We start from the raw sequence: 27963 nt of genomic DNA, 5'->3' as shown, positions 1-27963 counted from the left end.
TCTCGACATACCTCAAATCTATCATAAAAACAATTTACAAGAATGAGTAACATTGTAGACATTTTATTTTAAACCAAACCCAAATGAACCAACTATTTACAAGTAAATAATACATTGAGTACAGCATCAAAAATCAAACCCACAGTATAATGTATGGACTGCTTTAAGGCAAAATTTTATTGGACGTTATATTCATTTCTCAGCAAGTAATTTGACTATGTAACATGGGTAATCAAAATGTATGCATTGAGACACCCACACTACAGCCATGAGGTGTGTACATGAGTAACACTCATGGTAGTGGTAGATTAAATTAATAGGCATTAAATACTCAAATGTAGACAGCAAAAATTGATTTTGTCTTTTAATGCAATGTAGTTAAATGTCAAAACTCCTATCTTTCAGAGAGAAATGTGACGTTTACTTCATTAAAATTGGACCATTGTGTGTATGTGGAAATACCCCCAAAATAGTTACATGTTTTTTGTGTCCACCATGACAATACGACCTATTTTCTATTTCCACATAGGATCTCACAGTGAACACAAAATGGTCTATTGTTTTTTGTGGCCACCATGACAATACGACCTTTTTTCTATTTCCACATATGATCTCACAGTGAACACAAAATGGTCTATTGATACCATTCCATGAAATATATTAGTTTTGATTAAGATCAAATCCAAGAACTCTGGCAAGGTTGATAGATTGACTTTCTTAAAAGACTGGATTGACAACTTTTTGCGAAGTGGATTGAATCTGTTTTTTAAATTGAGTACCACATGAATCAAATCAAATAAGTTACTTCTACACTTGTTTCAGCATATGCATATATAGTTGTGAAATCAGTAATAGGCACCTCATGGAGGTCACATTAGAATACATCGTCTTAAAGTAAGTGGACAAGGGTTGTGGAATGATGAGTACACGAGTCAATGAGCTAAAACATTGTGTATGGATGAGCATTGTCTGAACAGAGGTTGCTCCAACACAAAATACAACCATTTGTTGAGTCAATTGAACACGATAAATTCATCAATCAGAAAACACCTGTTAGTTGAAAGTAGTAATTGGGGGCATATCATCTAAAACACTGATAAAATACATTGGTATGCAGAAAATTAAACATAATATACACTTAAGATTAGTAATTATATTTACATCATGTACATACCACAATCTTACAATATATTATCTTGTTTGTATACTGGTTGATATTCAGTGACAAACCATGGCCTAACATAAAATGCTAGTGTACCTACAACATTGCAATTCAAACTGAATATCTGACTGATAGGCCAAGCATGAAATTGACATGCATATCATACTGAATACATGATTTTTGCTTATTGTATGCTGATTAGTAGCATACCAGTGCAACAGGATAACCATCAACAGTTCGGAATTCCATCCTTTGTGGAAGCATTTATAAATAAAAAAAATTGTAAAAGATGCAGCTAACAGTTTTAATGACTTTGCATCCATGCCTTAATTGCAAGAGACTACACTCTTTTAGTCAAGGTGCTTACACTGCGTACAATTACATCGGTGGTGAAAGAAGGTCCTAGTTACATAATAACACAGAATTAGTTTTCTCAGCATTGTTTTATACAGCAAATGACAGACTAACTAAAGTTGGTTATTTATTCCTGACTGTGAGACATCTTGGTAACGAAAAACTGAACTGTAAAATGTGTACACACACAGCATTCAAAAGAACTGTAAATGTCTGTGTTTATATCCTAAGTTTTGAATGCACAGAATAAAGTAAATTGGCCACTTGTATTTCACCCAAACGTTTCACTGTAACATCAGTCTGCAGACAAAAAAAATGCATGGACCTGAGTTTAGCTTGGTCTGCACTGTACTGCATTCTCAGCATTTTCATCATCTGAGCCTTCTGATATTCCTATACGATATCCCATATTCATTAACATCACTTCTAAGGGATCTGCATTCATTCTTTTCTGATTGGCTGTGGCTGCTGAGTCTGCTTCCGCCACACTCCTGTCTTCAATGGGACCATCCTGTAGAGTTGATACACAACATGTGAGTATTGTAAGAACATATATTATGGGATGGAAAAGCCCTTAAAGCTGTAGAATTTGAATTATGAAGTAGAGCAGTATTTACAAGATATCTGGATAAGAAAGTGTTAGCAAAACAGTCAAATATTTAAAAGCATTTATGTAGGTTCAAAGACCAAATTTATATTTTCAGCAGCTTAGGTCATTAAAAAGTCCCATGCAGCCTACTTAATCAAAATTTTATAAGAAGCAAGTTGTCCCATTTTTTATTTCCTCAATTTATTCATCTGTAGTCATCATTGCCACTGCATCCAAGTGAACATGGAACCAGGGGTTTTTCTAAAAAAAAACTGCAAGAGTGAGCACTGCAATTCAGCGGCACCACCAAGTGGGGCGAGATAGAGTTCTCCCTACCAGGGTGTGGAGATTGATAATTTTAAGTTAAAATGGAGCATTCTATGGCTTCCTTAGGGCCAAAATTACTATCAGACATGTCACAGTTGAAGACTGTGGCCACATGTGATCCCTGGTCAATCAGAATTATTGTTGCCAGAGGATCTGCTCCCCAGAGTAAGGGGGCACATGTCCATGGCATGAAGGAGCTGCACCCCTGTTCGCTTGTTTAAAAAAATCCCTGATGGAAATCCTAGGTTTGGTTGTGTTTGGTTAGCATGTTCAAAAGTAGGATTCAAAATTTTAGTTATTCCAATTCATTTTACTACACATTTTAAAGACTTCAACTAAGTTTGATGAATAATACTGCTTTAAAGTGGGTGCCAAAGTGTAAATCAATATCTCCCCTTTGGAACATTGTTAGTGGTGTCTGCAATGACTTTGCTATCTCTTGAGGGAAATTTGCTTGTTCAACTTTCAAATTAAATTGTACTCTTATAATCAAATAATAATTTATTCATAGGATTTAAATTAATAAATTCAATTTGAAAATGGTTTCATTCAAACACTATTTTTGAATCTAAGTGGTTTTCACTACACTATAGTTACACCTTGTCACCAGTTGTAATCTTGTAATGTTTACATACAGATATCAACAAGACAACATAAAACAAGCCATGCATGGCACAGTCCCCTTTAGTTATCAAATTTAAGATATATAATTTTGTTTATAGTAATACGGTTTGAACATAAACATGTCAGATTTTGATCTAGAAGCTGATGCTTGATTATGATGATCTCAAACATTAACCAGACTTACTCATCAAATTTTTTTCTTATATTTTTTGATATTTCTGGAAATTTTGACTATTTTTGTCCAGTGTTCTCCCCAGATTTGCCCCAAATTTTGACAGATGTGGAACAGATGACAATGAACAATCAAGACTAACTCCCCTACTCAATATTATATTCAATGGCAGCTTAGAAAGAACTCGTGTGCTGAAGGTATTGGAGACCTGAAGTACAAATAAGGAATACTGCATTTACTAAAATTTAATGATAGGCAAGTTATGTGTGCAGCACCAATATATTGGTTAATTTATGCAAATTAGGTAATTAGTAAGCACAATATTTAATTGGCTGATAAAGTTAAAAAATGGCTAATTAATATGCACATATTTCAACCAAAAACTAATCAGATCTGTGCATTATCCCAGAGCATCTATGTACCAATTTTCGATAAAATATGACACACACACGTAGATACTCAGACCCAAAAAATCGCAAAAGTCCCATTGTGTTCTTCAAACATGGGAGTCAAAAAGTGTAATAGTTTTGGCTGCATGGATTGATTTAGCCATTTTTCATACCTCTGGTCTTGGACTCCATAACCTGACAACAGGATCAATTCCACTTGTTGCTAACAAACAGGAACTTGGATGTGGTTGTAAACAATTGACGATAGACTCATCACCTCTCAGTACACGTACTAGATTAGTTGTAGATTTCTCCCACACAAAGAATGAGCCGTCATCAGAACCAGCTACTATGTATTGACCATTACTGGAAGCACACAAATAAATATTGAAAAAGATAATAAATATACATCAAATTTTAATGTCACAATAGTTTTCTTCATGTACTGTGCAGTAAGTTTGATTGAAGAAAATTCTCTATATTACCTCTATTTGAAAATGGCTGGCAAGCTGCAATGACTCTCTCTTGAACACAGTAATACAAGTGATTTGCGGAAGTATGATATTAAAACATTTGGTATGAATTGTGACAGTTTCAAGACGGCGTAGTTTTAAATTCTATTTTTATTTATACACTGTTCAAGACCAGACACACTTATTAATTTAAAACCATTTTGGAAGTGTTAATTGGAATAATAACCAAGTCATTTTATACACATTACCCTTCAATGAGTGTTCAAATACAGTACTTGTATTTTCGTGGATTAAAGAATGAACCTAAATTAGTATTCTGGTATTCCATGGTAGTGAAGACATTGATATATTCATTACATTGGGATATCCCCCCTTTTTTTTTAGCTCTGCTGTCGACTTTGTCAAGCGGAGCTTATCATATGAGTGATTGTCCATCGCCGCCCATGTCAACTTTTTACTTTTTCGACTTCTTCTTGAAAACTACAAGCCTGGATGCTTTGATACTTGGTGTATACCTCTCTTAGATTGGTTCATTTCGTGATGATATATTGATTCTCTAATTTTAATGAATATTTTTGTCATTTTTGGTAAAAAGTAATATTTAAGTCTGATTGTTTTGATATTATACATATAGTACTACAGGTAGACCTTTCTCAGATTTGTTCATTTTGAGATGATAACTTTGATGAATATTTTTCGTAATTTTTGGTAAAAAGTAATATTTTCAAATTCTTGTTGAAAACAGCAAGTCTGATTACTTTGATACTATACATGTTGTTAATTTTCTAATGATAACTTCAGTTCTTTAATTGAAATATGCATTGCTAACAGTGGCACTATCTCAGCCGACAGGCTGCTTGTTTATTATTGTTGTTTTGGTAATCCTAAATATGTAATGCATGTTAGTTGATTTTAATCAAAATGAAACACCATATCATTGTTTTCTGTAACACACATGGATAGGCTATCATAATGCATAGCAATGATGAGCAAAGTTACTATAAATAGTTCCTACCTGCCAAAGAAATTAGCTTCTTTGATATCTGTAGTAGTGTTACAATGACCACAGAATCTCTGACTATAATCACAACTATCAGTACGTAATATATTCTCATGTTCTGACAAGCTTTCTCGTTGGCGTCGACGACTACCATTAGTACTATCAGTCTTCTTATCACCTTCACTTTCTAGATATTAATGAAGGAATTTGATATAGTCATTCTTTGTGGAAAATAACAGAATAATACTATCCATGTCAGGAATGGATCAGCCTGGGTCAATTACCCACTCATTACAATGGTCTGAATTCCACCCACAGTCAGTGGTTGACTAATTTACCAAACAAGAGATGACAATTGTACCATCTTTTCTGGTTTCCATATATATTAAGCCCCTGCCTGGTTAGACTCAAATCCCATTTTTTCACTGCCGAAGTACTGTAACTCCACTTCCCTGCCGAGACCCGCTCATTATATCCGAGTTAGACCTGATTCTGTCTGTCATAGCAAAGATAATATGGATTCAGTGGCTGGTGACCCAGGTACTCAATTCCAGTTTCTCACATTAGAGATACTGTAACACTTACCTGTAGCAGTCTTTGAATAGAGAGTAGCACATATATCTCTATCAAGCTGTTCAAATGTATGATTCTTAGCATAGTCAGGAAATTTGTCTTTGAATTCTCTGAGACAATCTAAGGCTTCTTTTGCCCAAGTTAATTCAAATAAGCATTTTGCTAATCTGAAGTGAGCTTTACAGTGTGACGGATCAATAGATAATGCAGTATGACAATCTCTTAATGCAGCATATAAATCACCGTCCCTAACAGAATAGACATAGATATAGTCAGTAACTTTTGTTTTCCTCCCCACCTTAACACAGTATATATAAATTACCATTCCCAATAGAATCAACATTTAAACACTTGATGTACAACGCATTCTGCAAACTTTAATTTCATCTTTTTTTTGAAGGAAATTGGATTTAAAAACAAGCATTGGCCAATATCTAGGTAATTTAGACAGGTGATTTTTAGCATGATATAACATCAGGAATTATATTGACATTGAAAATAGGCAAAAAGAGAGCTTTTCAAAATTCAACATTTTTTGAGATTAAATTTTATATTCCAAGCATTGATTGTACACAAGACTCATGGTGAGAAAATATCCATCGATGAAAGTGATGAATTAGATGTTATTTATATCTATGCAGTACTTGGCAACATTTGTCAAATAATATCATTATCAGAATTCATTTTTGCATTTCACAATTAAAGTACTCACCATTTTCGTTTCATGAAAGCAGCTGCTCTGTTGGCCAGTAGAACAGCACTATATGGAACTAAACTCAATGCCTGGTTATACAAAGTAATTGCATATGTCCATTGTTGTCTGGCAAACACATCATTTGCCTTAATCTTTAATAATTCCACTCTTGCTGGTAAATTACTAGCTTTCCCACATAAACTTAATCTGCAGAAAACATTACAAGGTTAACATAATATGGCTACCATGTCCGCAGTGACTGACAGTTGGGCAAACATGATTGGAATTAAAAATAAACTTCAATGTAAACTTAGCAATTGCAGTCATTCCCATAGATTTCTAGTAGTAAAAAAAATAGAGTCTGTCCAACTACAATGTTAGAAGTCTTTATTGAAGTATGGGAGCACTCCAAGTGGTTAATATAGTGGGTAATAAGAAATACATGTAGTAGCTCATTGGTTATTGGTTAGGATTGGGCCACAGACTAGATTAGTTCGGATGAACTACCTCTGTGGTCCACACCAAGAAATTATTATTATTATTATTATTATTATTATAAGATTACTAGAATTGTTATTATTATTGGTGAAATAAATCATAAATCAAATCAAAACCAGAACTTGATCTCCAAGATTTTATTTCTACCGACGTTAGCAGTTTAGATTTCTAGACTTGTTTATTTTAAGACTTATGTGGAATACTTCGAGAATTTTTTGAAATTGCCTGTGTTCAAAGATGAATCTTTGTGAATCTCTGCAAGTTAAAAACTTTGGAATTAATGAAATTTGAACCAGAGGTTTTGTTAATAGGCAGTTGCTGGCTAAATACCTGTCTATTTCAATAGAACAGTCAGACTAGCGACCTGTATAGAAAATTGTCACATTTTTTTTATTTTTTTTCCTATTTTTTAAATCTAATTGAGCTTGGCAAAACCCCTGTTTGAACAAACATTCAATAAGGAAACCAACATGATTACCAACATTCTGGCATTAATGAAATTATTTAAAATTACATAATCCCTGCAATTCTGATAAATTTAGTCAATAGCCTATTTAACATAATTAAAAAACTTTAACAATGAGAGATTTAAAGCAACTCTACAGACAAATTTTTAAATACAGAAACAGAACTTCTATAAAATGAAACATTTGCCATTGAAGCTCATTATAACCATCCATCAAGGTTTACAAATAATAATAATTATAATAAGATTTATTGTTCATTGTAACATTTTACCATAACAACGCATAATTTCTCATGAATGTACTCACCTTGTTGCATCTTCACTAAATTTGATACCATTAGTATGTGATATGTGTTTTGTTGTACCATTGATGGAGGTACCATTTGCAGATAAAGCTTCAGCAACGTCTAAAACAAGGAAAATTACTAAGTTCATTACTGGTACTCTATTCAGAGTACCAGTATGTGACTACATCAATACATGCGATATTCACTCTATTCAGAGTACCAGTATGTGACTACATCAATACATGCGATATTCACTCTATTCAGAGTACCAGTATGTGACTACATCAATACATGCGATATTCACTCTATTCAGAGTACCAGTATGTGACTACATCAATACATGCGATATTCACTCTATTCAGAGTACCAGTATGTGACTACATCAATACATGCGATATTCACTCTATTCAGAGTACCAGTATGTGACTACATCAATACATGCGATATTCACTCTATTCAGAGTACCAGTATGTGACTACATCAATACATGCGATATTCACTCTATTCAGAGTACCAGTATGTGACTACATCAATACATGAGATATTCACTCTATTCAGAGTACCAGTATGTGACTACATCAATACATGCGATATTCACTCTATTCAGAGTACCAGTATGTGACTACATCAATACATGCGATATTCACTCTATTCAGAGTACCAGTATGTGACTACATCAATACATGCGATATTCACTCTATTCAGAGTACCAGTATGTGACTACATCAATACATGAGATATTCACTCTATTCAGAGTACCAGTATGTGACTACATCAATACATGCGATATTCACTCTATTCAGAGTACCAGTATGTGACTACATCAATACATGCGATATTCACTCTATTCAGAGTACCAGTATGTGACTACATCAATACATGCGATATTCACTCTATTCAGAGTACCAGTATGTGACTACATCAATACATGCGATATTCACTCTATTCAGAGTACCAGTATGTGACTACATCAATACATGCGATATTCACTCTATTCAGAGTACCAGTATGTGACTACATCAATACATGCGATATTCACTCTATTCAGAGTACCAGTATGTGACTACATCAATACATGCGATATTCACTCTATTCAGAGTACCAGTATGTGACTACATCAATACATGCGATATTCACTCTATTCAGAGTACCAGTATGTGACTACATCAATACATGCGATATTCACTCTATTCAGAGTACCAGTATGTGACTACATCAATACATGCGATATTCACTCTATTCAGAGTACCAGTATGTGACTACATCAATACATGCGATATTCACTCTATTCAGAGTACCAGTATGTGACTACATCAATACATGAGATATTCACTCTATTCAGAGTACCAGTATGTGACTACATCAATACATGCGATATTCACTCTATTCAGAGTACCAGTATGTGACTACATCAATACATGCGATATTCACTCTATTCAGAGTACCAGTATGTGACTACATCAATACATGCGATATTCACTCTATTCAGAGTACCAGTATGTGACTACATCAATACATGAGATATTCACTCTATTCAGAGTACCAGTATGTGACTACATCAATACATGCGATATTCACTCTATTCAGAGTACCAGTATGTGACTACATCAATACATGCGATATTCACTCTATTCAGAGTACCAGTATGTGACTACATCAATACATGCGATATTCACTCTATTCAGAGTACCAGTATGTGACTACATCAATACATGCGATATTCACTCTATTCAGAGTACCAGTATGTGACTACATCAATACATGCGATATTCACTCTATTCAGAGTACCAGTATGTGACTACATCAATACATGCGATATTCACTCTATTCAGAGTACCAGTATGTGACTACATCAATACATGCGATATTCACTCTATTCAGAGTACCAGTATGTGACTACATCAATACATGCGATATTCACTCTATTCAGAGTACCAGTATGTGACTACATCAATACATGCGATATTCACTCTATTCAGAGTACCAGTATGTGACTACATCAATACATGCGATATTCACTCTATTCAGAGTACCAGTATGTGACTACATCAATACATGCGATATTCACTCTATTCAGAGTACCAGTATGTGACTACATCAATACATGCGATATTCACTCTATTCAGAGTACCAGTATGTGACTACATCAATACATGCGATATTCACTCTATTCAGAGTACCAGTATGTGACTACATCAATACATGCGATATTCACTCTATTCAGAGTACCAGTATGTGACTACATCAATACATGCGATATTCACTCTATTCAGAGTACCAGTATGTGACTACATCAATACATGCGATATTCACTCTATTCAGAGTACCAGTATGTGACTACATCAATACATGCGATATTCACTCTATTCAGAGTACCAGTATGTGACTACATCAATACATGCGATATTCACTCTATTCAGAGTACCAGTATGTGACTACATCAATACATGCGATATTCACTCTATTCAGAGTACCAGTATGTGACTACATCAATACATGCGATATTCACTCTATTCAGAGTACCAGTATGTGACTACATCAATACATGCGATATTCACTCTATTCAGAGTACCAGTATGTGACTACATCAATACATGCGATATTCACTCTATTCAGAGTACCAGTATGTGACTACATCAATACATGCGATATTCACTCTATTCAGAGTACCAGTATGTGACTACATCAATACATGCGATATTCACTCTATTCAGAGTACCAGTATGTGACTACATCAATACATGTGATATTCACCTAAAGAGTAATCACCATGCTCTATTAGACAAAAACAAATGTGGCTACATGTTTTTCAAAAACAGAGTACTTAAGAAGAATTTTTTTTTATTTTCTATATATTTTTTCTCAGTAATAAGGACTGTTTGGCAGATATGAGTGTAATAAATCATGTTTAAAGCTGTTTGCATTATTATAAACTGATATATGATGCTGTATGAACAAAGAGCAATATCAGTAACTGATATCATATTTATCTCAAGGATGGTGATGTTTGGAATGGGTCATATTGTTTTGCAGACCACCTGAGCCACTTTATTCTCAACATTGTTTTGTATAATCAACTGTTTTCACTTCTATTTCCAGCGTCAACACAGACTGGCTTCTATGCTTTTTACCATAAAAACTATTAATTTTACTCATTCGTGCATCTGATTTAACTTAAAAAATGTCAATCTTTTTTGTTCACAACATAAATGAAACTACAGACATGTGGCGAGGTAAAAAGTGCCTTAAAGCAATGTATATGGATCAAAACATTTCCTCAGTCAACAGGAATAGAATTAGAAAGCATAGCTCTAAAAGATGAATGACTTCAGCGCCATGGTGAAAAGTTGAAAAGATGCCAAGAATAACCCAAGGCACTACCGGTAATTCACGTCTTTGATTGGGTAGCGCTTGACCTTGTTTCACTTCAAGTCACATAGATTCACAAAACTTTCAGATATGTAATTTTGAATTTTTGGTCAAGTCTAAATTAAACAAACTCGCATTATATCCTATTTTTTGGGGAAGAAGAGTACCTTGTTTCTTACAATATTCTTACCTTTAACTACACCATTTGTACTCAAAGATGGCAATTTATAATCATCTAATCGATATTTTTTGCATTCTTTCCTTTTTGTCACATCAAAAAGGTAGATTTGCTCACCACCAAGATTGACCAATAGTTCGGTACCGTCTGGTCCAAATGTAACAAAAGTAGAAACTAATGTACGAAATCTTTGATGATAATCATTTTGCTTGATTGGTAAATGACCTAAAAGACAATAAATAAATGAGTAAAAGATGAGTATATAATTATATGAGGCTATTACAAGATTACTAGTACTGTAAAATCTGTAATAGAAGCCGCAGCTTCTATTAAAATGGTACACTGCAACAAAAGGGATGCAGCATCTATTAGAGCATATACACATTTGAGAAATGATGAATTTTTGGTTCTCAATTATTATTATGGGTGCGACTTCTATTGGGGATGCGGCTTCTAATACAAATGTTATGGTACATGTAGGTATGAATTTACCAACATGTAGCGGAGATTGATGTTATCCTGTTCTGTCTTGGTGCATAAATGAAAGGACCCCATGGTCTTCACCTGACATTTGTAGGGAATGCAAATTATTTTATAGAGTGATGAGGTATATCCTGTGGACGAACTTTCACGAAAATAGATATACCACATTCTGTTATTATTATGTTCCTGGACTTTATGAAAATCAGCAAGAAAGTTGTAATCAAGCACTTACAATCTTCATATAAGTGTGTTCACGGGCTGTGCACTACTTTGATTTCTGCTCAATGATTGGGTAACCCAAAGTTATCTAATTATATGCAAGTATATTGTTACATGCACCAGCTGATGAAAATACTGGTCAGCCAGCACGTCACAAACTTACAGATTCACACAAAAAAAATTAGTTGCAGTTTCCAATGTATAATAATATTCATCATAAAGAATTTTCAAAGCACATAAAGTATCTTGTTACTACACCAAATGGAAAAGAACATATTTTTTTTTGCTAATTTGCATATCAAGAGTGGAATACCAAAGTCAAAGGGTAAAAATTACGTAATTTTTAATTTTACTGGAAAACTGTTTGGTGTGTGATTTAGTGAGATAATGTGTGGGGCAGGATGAATGACTACTACCACACTGAAGTGACTGTAAAACTATTGCTATTCTGATGTCCAAATTGTTTGTATATAAATACAATATAGTTAAGTGAACAAATTAAATTTTGTTTTCAACTGGATTTGCTGGAGCCCTGAATTCATAAAACATGTATTATGTTTTAGAGTTTTCAAATATGCCAATAAACTCACAAATTGTTGTTTCTATAATTTACAAGCATCCACTGTGATGCTATTTGTTAGATGTGCATTTTATTGATGTACATGCAGATGTGGATCTTCATCTTAAAAATTCTTGAGTATATTTACATTGGATGTTGTGCTTAGGTAAACAAAATGTGAAATCATTCAAAAGAGACAAATCTATGGGCAGCGAATATTTCAATTGTCGATGACATGAAACATTAATTAATACTGATACTTACCAGCTACATAATATTGTACACAACCTTTGGGAAGTTTCCCATCTGGGTCTGGATCAGGTGCTGGAGTATGCCAAGATGCACCAAGTCTTTCTTCACTAGAGAACCGAACAGAGTGGGGACTCAACATGCGAGTATCATATAAACGAACATATGGGTCATTAGCACCAACTGAAATAAAAGATCAGTTCATGGTCCAATTATTTAAACAATTATCGGAAATATTATTAAATATTATCGATTGTTATACATCTGACATCAAAACAATAGATTTATTCATCACATTTGAACACTTTGTTTACATCACATTTGAACACTTTGTTTACATCACATTTGAACACTTTGTTTACATCACATTTGAACACTTTATTTACATCACATTTGAACACTTTGTTTACATCATATTTGAACACTTTGTTTACTTCAGATGCATGCACAGAAATGCTATCAGTGCATGATGGAAATAAAAATCCTGTCACTGAATGCATATGTTGCTACAACCTGACATGTTTCATTGTTGCCATTTTGGGCTGTTTTTCTTATTAAATTACAAGCAGAGAAAAGATGTATAATAATAATAAGGTTATGACAAGCATACTGCAAAGTATGCATTCAGGCAGTATGAATAACGCATTGACATGACCAGTACGTGACGGTTAATATAATCACTGCATAGATTGCAGTATTCTCGTTATAACCTCATATTACATTGTTATTGGCAGTTATTAGCATAGTAAATGAATTATGATATGCATGTCTATTGTGCTTTATTCTCAATGAATAATTTTTTGAAAAATATGCAATATGCATAACCTAATAGTCATGTGATCATCATATTATAGTAGCAACTCAAATTGCAGTTACTACTAATACAGTAATTCCTACTAATACAGTAAATATGGCATTTAAAAAAATACAGCCACAATGTAAAAAACTACATGTAATCTTTGAGCTGCAAGTAGAATGGCCATGCTAGTAAATTCAGTTCTTTTTTATTTTATCCGACTAAATATTGGTATAACTACAGTCTATGCTTAACTTTTCATTATGTAGAAGTATAAGAAAGGCCATCCTCAATTCCAACCAAATCTAATGAAAAAGACAGAAGCTAAACATATGGTAGACTAGGTATGAAGCTACAGGAGCAATGAGGAAAATGTGTCTCAGTCTGTTTTTTGTATATTGCTGCTGTGATTTCTATGAATCATTAAGTGAAGATTGAGAAGTTACTTTACAGTGATACTATACTCTATTATCAAAGACAAAATGGTTATGGTTTAGCTGTCAATCACAGATGCAGAATAATTTCTGGATGATGAATTACAAGCTTGTTCAGTAGTATTGATAAGATAAATATAGAATACAATATATATGAAAGGTGTGTGTGTATTGAACATACCTGCTAATAATTCTGGTCTCAGTGGATTGACTGACAGACACTTGGCTTCAGCTTGATTACCAATATATGTGTTTAGATTAATTAAAACATTACCGCAATGATCGTTACAAGTATGAGGAGATCGTAAATCAAATTGCCTGAAAAATAAACATATATACATATATGCAATTATTGTCAAAATATATAAATTATGCATATAATTATGCATAATATTTTCTTTTAGAAACCCAGTACTCTTTGGGGTATGATTTGTCACAATAAATTATTGACTCAGATACGTGACATATTTGCAAAATCACTTATATTGCAAAGTGCCTAAAAAAGAACTATTTTTTATACATCTTAAAAACTAGCCTGACATGTAGGCATTAGTGCCCTTGCTGGCTGAACGGCATCAGACCTCACCAATGCCTGACAGAATAGTGTATGTCTCTTCGGCAAGATACTGCGAATTTCATACCTTTCTTGCAATGAGTTACAATGAATATTTATTTTTGTGGTCATGGTAACACCGTCAATCAAAGCCATGTTTGCATTGTCGGTAAAAATCATAGACTGATTTCAACAAGATGATAAACATAGGATGAAAATAAACTCTGCCATGAATGGTTACTCTTTGATGGCTGTCACTATCCAACGTTCTTGGAAATTGATTGGTACCAACAAAAAATCGTTGGCGAAGTGAAAAACTACATCGTTCTGTCAGGCGTGTGTTGGGTTTAGAGCATCGGGGAGGGCGCAACTCATGCAACCTTGCGGGCTAAAAATACCGTAGAGAGGGAAAGATTTAATTTTAATTTGATGTTGCACAGATAGAATCAGTAGGTTTTAAATTCATCAATTTGTGAAAGAAACAATACATTAATAGATTGTTAACTTTCCATATTCACTGGGTTTAATGTAGCGCATGTAGCTATCAGCAAAATAAAAACCAGTAAATAATTAAGCCCTATACAGTAAATCAATTTATTGACACAGACAGATACATGTAGAACTACAACTAAAATACTATCAGCCACTTTTGAAATGAATCTTTAAAACAAATAAAATCTATACATGCATGTAAGCCAGGATAAATATGTAAGACGTAAACCTTACAGCGACATCAAAGGCTTTGATGCACAAAAAGTTTGTTTCACTGGCTCTATGTTATTCCTATATGACATTGCAATTTTATCAAATTTAGCCCTGAAACTGGGAGCTCAACTTTGGAATTCTAAATATGACCATCAATCTGCCCACATTGAATCAAATCAATCTGCCATATTGGATCAAATCAATCAGCAATATCGGAACAAATCAATCTGCCATATTGGATTAAATCAATCAGTCTCATTTGAACAAATCAATCAGTTCCATTGGAACAAATCAATCAGCCATATTGAATCAAATCCAATTTTGAGGTTTGCATTGCCAATAGTAAACTAACCTGATAGTACCATCTTCAGCAGCACTCCAGAACATATAAGGCATATGAGGTGCAACAGCTAGTCTTTTTACCCTACCAGCATGACAGCTGAATGCCTGGGTTGTCTCACGGACATTAACATCATGTACACGCACTTTGCAATCAGCAGCACCTGTTGCTATGATACGATCATTTGTATCAGGTAAAAACTGTGAGAGAAAAGTAAGATCAAAGAAAGCTTAGAAAGAACTCCCATGTGCTGAGAGTATTGGAGACACATTAAATATAATTCGAAATTACTTAGCTGAAAACTAATTATGCAAATCAGAAAATTAATATGACCAGATTTGAGTGTAAAACTAATGAGTTCTGCGCAATGTAACAGAAAATCTATGTCTCCAAGTTTAATTGAAATGTGATTAGAACCAAAAAATTATGAATTATTATGCTTATTAGGGAATTAATATGAACAGATTTTTACCCAAAACTAATTAGGTTTGTACATTGTCCTAGAGCATCTTTATACTAAGTTTCATTGAAATGGAATAATTAGTACCGTGAAAACTCCAAAATTTCGACCCCTCTAAAAATTCGGCCGCCTATTTATTTGCCGGTTTCTGTGTTTTATTTACCTACAAATTTTCGACTCCACTAAAAATTGCCGACTCATTCTTATTCGAAAATTGCGACCAGTTTTAGTTTTCCCCCAAACGAAAAAAAAAACGATGTGAGCGTTCAAACGGGACCTTCCTCGAAGGCATGAATCCGGGTTTCTGATTGACTGAGAGATTTTTATTTTATTGGTAACGAAAATATATTCTAAATAAACGAAGTTTCAAATAAAAACGAACACAAAAATCTCGGCATGCTGCGTTTCTGAATTGTTGATTATTACTGTACTCAGTAGTGATTATAATAATGTACACAAAATAAATTTGTTGAATGGTTATGAAATACAAATAAAAGTCAACTTAGTTTCATCGTAAGCGAATGATTCCGGTCTCGTATAAACGTTTGATGCTGTAGGATATCCGCCATGTTCTCTTAGGTCAAATAGGTCAAATCGCTAATTAACCAATCAAAAAGCTGGATGATGCCAACGTGTTCAAATTACCATAGCTTATTTAAATATGTTAATGTATTGAACGCAATGCGGAAGAAATTGGTGTTGTAGTACGATATTTTGGCTTGGATTTTGATGCGAAAACGGCATGATTTTTTTTAAATAAAAAAATTAGTTGTTTTTAAAAAATAAACTGGTCATCTGAAGAATAATTTAACATTGTTCACAGTGATAACAGCTCATTCTCGAAAGGAAGCTTACCCGCTCACGCTAGTCACAGGGGCTTGTCGACTGAGCGCGAAAGCCCCTTCGTTCTCGCCAAGGGGCTTTCGCGCTCAGTCGACAAGCCCCTGTGACGCTAGTCACGATAAAAATCATACACGTGTACTCTTGAATAGACAAACGTCAATGACTACGGTAAAACTTAGACTCTATTTTAGCCGGCAGGATTGATTGAAATGTCCGAAAAATGACGCCAAAATACACCTTAAAAGTCCCATTTTATTTTCTTAAATCCCATTTTATTTTTTAATCCAAGGGCGAATTTACGGCAGAATTTGGTCCCTCAAATAAGGGACACGTGAGCTTTGATTCTAACCGGATACATTGCACTGGGTCAGGGAGATAGTTTGCTAAACTTCCATGCATCTTTTGTCCAATGGGTACCTGTACTTCGAACATTCGCAAGTTTTTCTAGGTAGTGCGAGACAGCTTTGTCTTTTGACCTATTAGTTTTGTGCTGACCTCTTCTCCGCGTCTTGATGTTTTGTTTTGCTTGTCATAATACTCACTGATTGATGACTTTGTTTAGATTTTGAGTTACAACTCGGCCACGACCTTTGCTTTTACCGTGAAACATGAGGAAGTTTACGTCAATTGACGGACATTGCATTTTTTAAAAACTAATGAAGCACACTGTCTATCATCCCCATTTTTTCATTTGCTGATTTCTATTCTGAAAAATTCGACCGTCCGAAAATGCACCTTAATTTTGACTCTAAAAACACGTCACATATCGAACACAAATTATTTAAAACCGGTCGAAATTTTGGAGTTTTTACGGTACTTTAGATATCAGTGTGAAAGCTTAAAATTGGTTAATTATGCAAATTAGGTAATTAATATGAACTGATATTACCTTAAAAACTATCAGGTCTGTGCAGTGTCGTATGACATCTATGTACCAAGTTTCATTGAAATGTGATGATTAGTACTTGAGATATCAGTGGAAAAACCGAAAATTGACTAATCATTATGCAAATTAGGTAATTAGTATCCACGGATTATTACCAAAAACTAATCAAATCTGCGCATATGTTCAGAGCATCTATGTACCAAGTTTCATCAAAATCCAATGAGTGGTTCTTTAGATATCAGTGGAACAGTCATAGAACAGCTAAAAATTAGCTAATTATCATGCAAATTAGGTAATTAACGAGCATGGATTTTTACCAAAACCTAATCAAATCTGCGCATTGGCCCAGAGCATCTATGCACCAAGTTTCATCAAAAACCGATGTATGGTTCTTGAGATAGCAGTGGAACAGTCGGACACACATACACACACACACACATACACACATACACACATACACACACATACACACACACACATACAGACACACTAACTGCAAAGACTCCCATTTTGTGCTTCGCACATGGGAGTCAAAAACTGAAATGTCCACAAAAATGCAAAAGCTACATACAGTATGAACTTTTTATAAACCAAACAATCATAGTTTGACTGACAACTTACCTTGACAGAAAATATGTTGCCATGGTGACCAGTACGTATAGTACACAACTGTCTGTGTTTCATTGGTTCCCATATTATAGCATTTAAATCATCAGAACCACTCGCTAATAAACTGAAATAATACAAAATATATCTGGTCAGCAACAATAGTGCGATTTTGCTTGATTTTGATGCATTTTTACATTCAGATATTTCATTGGATTGGATTGGATTGGATTGGATGTGCATGGGGCGTTCCATATTGTCCAAGGTTTGTACCAATTTTGAGCAAATTCATCCATACACTACCAAGATCCAGTTTCATTCAGTATTGCAGAAACACTTGATTTTGATGAATTTTTAACGACTGAATGGCCACCATTCAGCCATCTTCAAATACATGTGCAACACATGTATGTATGTAATCTAAAGTCTGAACATGATTGGGCAGGGAATGTCCGAGATACAGCTCTAGAACCAAATTTGTTAAAGTGCCTGTGCAATGCCCACCCATACGCTTCCCATTTTAGATCTGTGCCCCACTGAAGTGGGCAATTATTGATTTTTTTGCTGAAAATGATTACTCGTATCCAAGTAAATTTGAGATATTTCCCGTGCTGTAGCCACGCCCACCTATCCTGAAACGGTCGACTGTTTCCGGATTTCCGAAAGTGCGCCACCAAATGCAAAAATATGAGAGGAAGCCATATCCCTGGGCCGTACTTTTATATCACTGTGTCATTCAACGTACAACTGTACTTTTAAACGATATACATTTTTTAATCGGCGTTTCTTTTGTCTATTTTATTTTATTTTTGAGAGAGCGAATTTTTTTGTTGTTTTCACAACAAACTTTTATGATGGTTAAACGTTGTGTTGTGGGCGGTTGCAGTAATGCGTATAGTCATAGTGTAAGTATTTCCACGTTTCCAATCAATCCGAAGGTGCGAAATCGGTGGACGAAAGCCGTGAAAATAACGAGAAAAGGTTGGGGTGGACTTCCTCGTAACAGCATCATATGCAGTGTCCACTTCACCTCAGATTCTTTTTTTTTTTTTTTTTTTTTTGAAAAACTGTCCTTGTCCATGACAAAACAACTAGGTTTTAACGAGAAACGCCGACAATACAAAACGTTTTCAAAAAAATAGATTCCGGACCAGCCCGTGATCACTGAGACGGATTTCAGAAGAAAGAGAGACGTCGAGTATGTGTTTTAAATGATTTGATTTTTTTGCGATCCTGATTATCGCTTTATAGAGACCACCCGTGTTGTGTAAAAAGGTAGCAGTAATTTTGATAATGACACGAAAACGAAGCGTCGGACAAACAGGAAATTACGCAGCCCTCAGGCTGTTTTCATTTTCGCAGGCTAAAAGTGTCTGAATTGTTCGGTTATTGGTGTTGAATGTCGAATTCACACCTTTGTTGCCTTTACTTGCAGCTTGATCGGCGTAATAATTTACGGAATAAAAATCCGGGCTCTCAATAATTTTTGTTATCCAATTAAACGCCGCCATTCACGCACTTGTCCCCCTCATGACCCGACGCGTTCACCCATTACAACGCGGCAGTCATTTATTCAGTAACTGTGTTTTGTCGTTTTTTTAAAATTATTTCTCTATTTTATAAATCAATAGTGTCTAGTAACCTGATAAATAACAAGACGATTCATCTGTCAAATTCGATTTTGTCCAATGCCGGAGTCCAGCGACAGTGAACAAACGTGCTCCGGTGACGGTGACTAGCGACACCAGACCGGACATATTTCGCATCTGACTCAACCCAATGCAACAAACTTGATACTATGTGTTCATTATGGTCCATTCTTCCTCGACGAACAAGTACATAAGTGGCAATTTAGTCAAAGACGAGAAAACAGCACAAGAAATTTGCCTTATTTACACGTATCGGCAATGCAAGCTGCCCAGCGACTTCCCCTTCTGACGTCACAAGGGGAATTTCTGTATGCAAATGAGGAGCTAATGAGGAGCCTCGTTTTAAAATACACAAAAATAAAGTTTCCGTAGACTGAGATAAAAACACATTTTTTTCACTTAAAAAAATTATTTACGCTTAGAAACATAAAAATTAATAATATTTATGTATCAATGGATAATTTTAGGTGTGAAAATAGCAGCCATTTCACAGGCACTTTTAAACGAAATGGTCGCCAGGCAGCATCAATGTTCCAGGATGTCTGATGTTTGCAGGATTGTAAAACCAATAGACATGCATGTGTATCTTAAGATTCATGATGATGTATTAAGTTTGAATGTAATCGGTAATTTTTGTAGATTTTCTCTTGCTTGGGGTATACTTATGTTGTGAGTAATTACATCGAATTTCATATTTCGTGGAAATCATCACTGGTACAATCTCTGATTAGGTCATCAAATATGTAGTATGATACATTTTGTACATACATCATGAGATGTCAAGTTAAGGTCATGTGCTTTGTTTAAAAAAATTACTTGATAATATTGTTTTGCATGAAAAGTTAAAAAGAGCACAGCGAATTAATATAAGATACAAATAGTTTTCACCATGTGTAGATCAAACTGTGAGAAAGCTGGTCTGTCTTGACATCAAACATGGTCATGAAAAAAATTTATCAAATGTGGAGAAAAAATGCTTTGGTTCGATGATTATCGAAAACATTGCCTAAGTGAAGTTTCAAATACAAACGGTAGTTGTTGAGTGTTTTGTTAAGCCATGTATCGTATTTGCTCTATTAGAAGCACAATGTAAACCTACAGTTGCAGATGTGTTTGCTGGATCAATAAAAAATACGACTTATTTTGGGTGTAGCACACTCATGCCATGGCCATGCGTTTCCTTACCCTGGGTAGCAGATCCTCTGGCAACCATAAAATTCTGATTGACTAAGGATCACATGTGCCCACAAGTCTTCAACTGTGACCTATCTGATAGTAATTTTGGCTTCAAGAAAGCCATAGAATGCTCCATTTTAACTTACAATTATCAAAAACTCCATACCCTGTGTAACGAACACAGTTCTAAATTTATTTTAAGCTAACTCTCGCGCAGTTTTGCGTGATCTTGTACGAACGTGACTTTAGCAAGATTTCGCTGAGACTTCAGTGAGATTCGTTATGGCGGTTTGTTTATAAATAATGTATGCAGCGCGTGATCGAAACTACACGTATTAGTATCTTTTACCATGTTTTTACGTACTCGGGAACTGAGGTTAGTAGAACTAGTGTATTGTCTATTATTCTGAGCCATTGTTACCGGTACTTGTTTCACAGTGTAATTTGTAGTCATATGATCGTTCTATAAGTCATCGATCGGTAGACTGTATTGTATGACGCATTTGTCAAAAGCACACATATTTCCTTTTCGTATTTCCGGTTATAGTTAGGTTGTATACATGCACTTATGTAGTAGGCAGCTATTGTGATTTTGTAGATCTATGCACAGCATTGTGTTAGACATTTGTAGTATTAATCTGACATTGTGTACTTGCTATTACCAGCGTATGTACCCAGTATGTGTACAGTATTGTCTTGCTATTGGTAATATTTAGCCATATGATTTCCTTACATCCACTGTGCTTATTTTGACATTAGTCAGTATTTTGTGGTTACTGTTTAGTACTGTAGTATAGTTGATGTGGTGTCATAGACGTCTATAGTTATTTTAGTCACCATATTATATACACTGGTATTACCAGTATTGTATCGCGATAGACTGATTTTGTATACTTTGATACGTTTTGTTATCCGATGTAATTTCGATTTTCCTATATTGTATTTCATTGTATTGTTATATTTCTTGTTGCAGTTTTACGTTGAAATTGCATGGTTAAATAAATGGTATAAGCAGTCAGTCAGAACTGCGTTCTTAACACCCTGGTAGGGAGTACCCAATTTCCCCTACTTGGTGGCGCCGCTGAATTGCAGTGCTCCCTCATGCAATTTTTGTTTGTTTGACACCTGACAAATTATCCCTGTCATTTATGAAAGCATATGTACTATATACAGTAATAACATTGTTACACAACATCAGTAAATACCTATACTACTGTAAAATAGCTGGAATTACAGCAAGTCTCAGAAGTATTGGGGCAGCCAATTTGCAAACTTGCTAGCGAATTGGCTAACTGCATGGGTTTTGACTAAACAGTTGGCTTTCGAATCTCGCTGGCGCCGACTCGTGGTCGCGTCCACTCTGGGTGAATCTATATAACAGAAGGGGACAGTCGTCATACTTTAGTTGGATGGCGATTTCGCTTTCAAATATACCAGGGAAAGTGTTCTATTTTCTTCGTGATGTTTCTATACAAGGGATTATCCACGCAAAAACGATGAATGAAGTAGAATTTTATTAGCGGTTGGTTTAATGTTACCCCAACGAATCGTTTGGATGTGAACATTTATTTTCTCCCTGATTTATAGGAAACTTTCTCAACTTGTCTCTTTATTTTAATCAGTGTTCAAGATGGCTACCCCCATATAGTAAATATCGGTGGATTAATCGCATTTATCATATTATCACTTGTACGCCAGCTTACTGTGGCCATTCTCAGGGGAGATGACCAGGGAAACTACTTTCACATTACCATGCCTCGCAAAGCAAATCATTCGGGGGAATCCAGACATGTACCAGGCTACGTAAAAGCATATTATGTTCCCTAATGAAAAATAGAGTCGGTGCCAGCGAGATTCGGGAGCCAACTGTTTAGTCAAAACCCAAACATTTAGCCAATTCGCTAGTGAGTTTGCAAATTGGCTGCCCCAATACTTCTGAGACTTGCTGTAATTCTCACTGAAAAGACTTTTTAGGTCAGTTTTTGGCGAGTTGAATGTAAGATATGGAAAAAAGGTATATTCGCTGGATTTTATTTTCACTGAATCATTCCTTCAGTGAAAATAGCGGAAATTAATTCCAAGCAAATTTTACAGTATTCTAATGATAAAATCAAGAAGAAAAATATAAAAATCTAGGTCACTCCTTATAAATACATAATGTATACATCAAACAGAAAAACAAATATTTTCCCTTTCATGGTAATTACAATCTACAAACTATTCTCAGTTGAAAGACATAAGATAACACCACAAATTAGTACTTACTCTCCTTTCTGATTCCACTCTAGACAGTTAACACAACCATTATGTCCCTAGAAAATATAAAGGTTAAAAGAAGACATTGATATGAGACTGGGGTAAATGTGTAAGCGGTAGTTAATTTGAATAAACTAACATATCGATAATCTGTCTTTAGTACCTAATTAAAATTTTACTGATTTTCACAGACTGTCACAATTAAAAGCATTTTTACAAGAATTCAAACAAAGCATCAAATGTATCAGAAATTCATGTACATGAAATATCAATTGAAATTAAATTGTAATGGCTAATAATGGATACAAGGCACATAACAAAGGAATGGCTATGTTAAAAATATACAGTAAACAATTACAAATATAGATCCTAACAAGTCATTGTCAATGACACGTCCCCGTTCCGTTCATATTTGAGTGACATATACATTCAAAGCAGATCATGACCGAAATGCACCTGCATATGTACAACACATTGTGCTAAATCTGAACAAAATCCATCCATGCATGACTGAGATCCGGTTCTGGAATTGTGAAAATATGTGATTTTGATGCATTTTCGGCCTTAAAATGGCCATCATTTCGCTATTGTTAAGCAGATCATGAAACAAAGGCACATATCTATTTGTGACATGATGTACCATGTGTGTGTGAAGTTTGAACTTGATCAATCCAGACATGTCTTGGATACGGATCCAGAACTGAATTCTTTAACAAAATGGCCGCCAGTCAGCCATTTCGAACTTGATCCGAAAAAAAAAAGACGTGCATCAAGGTCCTATTATGTTTAATGTATGTACCAAATTTGAACAAAATCCATCCATGCATAACTGAGATACGGGTCCGGAATGGTGAAAATGTGCGATTTCAATGCATTTTCGGCCTTAAAGCGGCCCCCATTTGGCTATCGTTAATGAGATCATGAAACAAATGCACATACATATTTGTGACATGATGTACCTTGTGTGTGTGAAGTTTGAACTTGATCAATCCAGACATGTCTCGGATACGGATCCAGAACTGAATTTATTAAAACAAAATGGCCGCCAGTCGGCTATTTCAAACTTGATCCGAAAAAAAAAATGACGTGCATCAAGGGCCTATTATGTTTAATGTATGTACCAAATTTGAATGAAATCCGTCCATGCATAACTGAGATCCGGGTCCGGAATGGTGAAAATGTGCGATTTCAATGCATTTTCGGCCTTAAAGCGGTCGCCATTTGGCTATCGTTAATGAGATCATGAAACAAATGCACATACATATTTGTGACATGATGTACCTTGTGTGTGTGAAGTTTGAACTCGATCAATCCAAGCATGTCTTGGATACGGATCCAGAACTGAATTCTTTAAAACAAAATGGCCGCCAGTCGGCCATTTCGAACCCGATCCAAAAAATAAAAATGACGTGCATCAAGGTCCTATTATGTTTAATGTATGTACCAAATTTAAACAAAATCCGTCCATGCATAACTGAGATCCGGGTCCGGAATGGTGAAAATGTGCGATTTTGATGCATTTTCGGCCTTAAAATGGCCGCTATTCGGCTATCGTTAATCGGATCATGAAAAAAATGCATGTGCATATGTCCCATATAATGTGTGATGTATGAGTGAAGTTTGAACTTAATCGGTCCATGCATGTTCGAGATACAGGTGATCACGGACGCACGGACGCACGGACGCACACAGGGCAAAACATAAGTCCCCGTTTTCGGACTGCGTCCGAACGGGGACTAAAAATGTTGCAGATACATAATCTCACTGGATAATAATTTTACAAAAAAGTCACATACAAATGTACATGTACAAAGGTACATTAAATCCAACTAAAATGACAAGTACATGTATCTCATTGCCTGATATAGATATGCTGTTAGAGATGCACATTTTACAAGTAAACTATACAAAAAGACAGTCCTGTGTATAGAGTGAATTAAAGACATGAATTTGATGTAGGAGATATTTACAACACAATTGAGAAGGTAAACCTGTTAGGTGAGCATAAATCTGCAAAAAGTGGAAGTAATGAACAGAAGTACTGTTGATAATAATATATTTTACTGCAAATTACAAAAATAATCACCAAAATTAGAGAATGGAAAATATCATCATAAAACAGTCCACCAATATTATTGTAGTTACCATATTTGATACTGGATTACATTTTCCTAAAAATCCCTCTTCTCTTTTATGAATTTATATAGTACATCATACATGTACTCATTTACACACACGAACAGTAATAATATTGACTAATAAAATCCAGAGAAATGGTCAAAAAATTAGCATATTTGGCGGGAGATAATATCAAAGGGTAAATGTGTTCATAAGCATGTACATGTATGTTGGAAGTCATATCTAATTGGGCATGATAGCAAAGTTATCAACCAATCAGATTCCATGGTTTATTAGATGTTTCCAGCTGTACATTCACCATTCTTGAGTTAAAAGTTTCAACATGAAGATACAAAGTTTAATTATGTCTGTCACATCATATTTGATTTTTACCAATTAAGATCACTGCGGTTACATGTAGCACATAAATAAATTTGTGGTTAACTTGGGTTGTCATGTTGGTGGGATGTGTGGGTTCTGAATTTATCTGTACCAAGTGGATTAGTGCATGTTTATTTTAGTAACTATTGTTAGTGTGGTACAAATTGAATCACAACGGCCACAGAATCTGAGCCAAATTTTGATTCACTATATGCAAATAACGTGTCTTTGTTGATACCGCACCAAAAATGTTCATGTACCGTTATCCCTAGCATGTGCAAACACAACACCAAAATCAAAATATACAATTATATTTCTAGTTAGAAGGACCAATATCATTGGCTGATCATTTCTATATATTTCAACTGTGGTGGTGCAACTAACATGTTACTTTCTTATAAGAGTACTACCGGTATTAGGTAATATGTGGAGGAAGTATAGGTAGATGTACACCTATAAATGTTGTCCCTTCAGGTCACTGAACAATACATGTACTGGTAAATAGATTTCCTTACCTCCAATTCTGTTTCTAGATTCAATCTTGGTAGAATATATTTATTGACATGGAGTGAACGTTGAAAACGACAACAGTGACGACTCTGGAATAACAAAAATACCAATTTTTATATATTCAAACCCAAACTATTATAAAATCAAAATATTTACGTTGTAAAGGTTAGTGGAGTTTATTTTTGTGTTAAAACAAACTAATCAATATAGTACACACAAACTTGTCTTGTCTCAGAACATAGACGCAGATCGACACTCACAATTCAGTGTTGTGGCCAAGTGTTCCACTTCCGACTCATTGTGATCGTGGTGTCAACGAGTCCATGACACATAATTTGGTCACGAAAACTAAGTCTGCCATGTGCTCAAATTTTCTACCTCCATGGTCTGATCAATTAAATTATCATAATAATCGCTTTACATACTGTTGACGTTCTTCTCCAAATTTCTTTGGATTTGTTTACTTTCGTCCCTGTTTTATAGTCGACTGCAAGACGTTAGTGTTGAAGAGCGAGAATTTCAACGATATTAAATTTGTAGACGATCGTAAATGGAATGCGTGTATTATTGAAGTGTAACTTGTACTGAATGCAAGAGACTGTTTATACTTGCTGTGATTAAATAGTTTTCAAAACAATGACATGTGCTTTTGTTTTTAATTAACAAAAATTCATTTTTTTCCTACTGAGTGTTTGCTCCTTGCTCCAATGGTGACCTATGGAATGGATTTTTAACTATTTCGAGATAACTTTTGAGTTCAATTTTCTCTTTAATGCATCTGTAAGTGCGTAGTTTGTTTCTATGATTGCCTCCTTTTTTATCATTGAATAGAAATTTATCACAGTGACTTTGAAATTCCTGTTTTATATTATCCTTGACTGTGGAAATAACTTTGTTATTGGTTTCAGTAGTGTGGCTTTTACAGATGTCATCCTTGTTCACTAGGTTTAAAGTTTGTTTGATGCGTGACATCCAGTTTGGTGTGCCAGTTTTGTCTAGTTCAATACCTAGTCTATATGCCTCATTTAGAAGAGTGTATTCTGGCCTCTGTGATATTTTTATCCAATATTTTACCATCTGAATTGTACTAGTAACAATGAGAGGGTAGCGACCCAACTCCATAAAGCATGCTATGTTAGATGATTTGCAATTTACTTTTAATAGAAATTTGCAAAATTTAATGTGTTCTTATAAATCCTAACACAACCATGGCAGGAATGTTCAGATCACTATCTTAATTAATAAACGACGTATACTCACCTCAATTTCTCGTTTTTTAAGGCGCAGAAGAAAATTGTCATCCATTTTGTTTAAATATCAAGACACAAACGATGGAATAAATTCAACGCAGAATTCATATCGCATTCTAGTACCAGCTGATCGAAAAGATGGCTCCCATTTGACAATTCAAGTCCATCCAAATGCCACAAAATGTTAACATGATTGTCACCAAAATTATTATTTCTAATAACTCAATGTATGTAACAATCAGACACAGCTTTCTGTGTTCAAATAAATGAACCAAATATAACAAACTTCAGAACTCGACAAAACCAGATGACCTCAATGTTTACGCTGACCGACC

General features: G+C 34.8%; 1 protein-coding gene across 1 annotated transcript; it reads right to left on the bottom strand.

The window, feature by feature from the left end:
• Window positions 1-47: 47 nt before the first annotated feature.
• On the bottom strand, window positions 48-27963 carry LOC102807252 (WD and tetratricopeptide repeats protein 1-like). Its single transcript, XM_085505624.1, has 14 exons — window positions 27639-27963; window positions 26384-26467; window positions 23379-23425; window positions 18304-18415; window positions 15506-15693; window positions 14077-14213; window positions 12681-12848; window positions 11168-11380; window positions 7629-7728; window positions 6376-6564; window positions 5676-5911; window positions 5106-5277; window positions 3791-3983; window positions 48-2027 (listed from the first exon to the last, which is right to left on the bottom strand). The coding sequence occupies exons 1-14, from the start codon at window positions 27681-27683 to the stop codon at window positions 1848-1850; spliced, it is 2064 nt and encodes a 687-aa protein (XP_085361750.1). The 5' UTR covers window positions 27684-27963; the 3' UTR covers window positions 48-1847.

The sequence above is a fragment of the Saccoglossus kowalevskii genome, chromosome 11, assembly GCF_978046115.1.
Source record: "Saccoglossus kowalevskii chromosome 11, keSacKowa6.1, whole genome shotgun sequence".
NCBI lineage: Eukaryota > Metazoa > Hemichordata > Enteropneusta > Harrimaniidae > Saccoglossus > Saccoglossus kowalevskii.
This window is presented reverse-complemented; position numbering and strand designations above follow the sequence as displayed.

Bases quoted from the DNA above. Each gene is read 5' to 3' on its own strand.
- LOC102807252 (XM_085505624.1), bottom strand. From the start codon at position 27,683: ATGGATGACAATTTTCTTCTGCGCCTTAAAAAACGAGAAATTGAG. The intron at 23,426-26,383 runs GTAAGGAAATCT...TATATTTTCTAG, and splicing joins ATCTAGAAACAGAATTGGAG to GGACATAATGGTTGTGTTAA. The intron at 12,849-14,076 runs GTATGTTCAATA...CTTTTATTTCAG, and splicing joins GAGACCAGAATTATTAGCAG to TTGGTGCTAATGACCCATAT.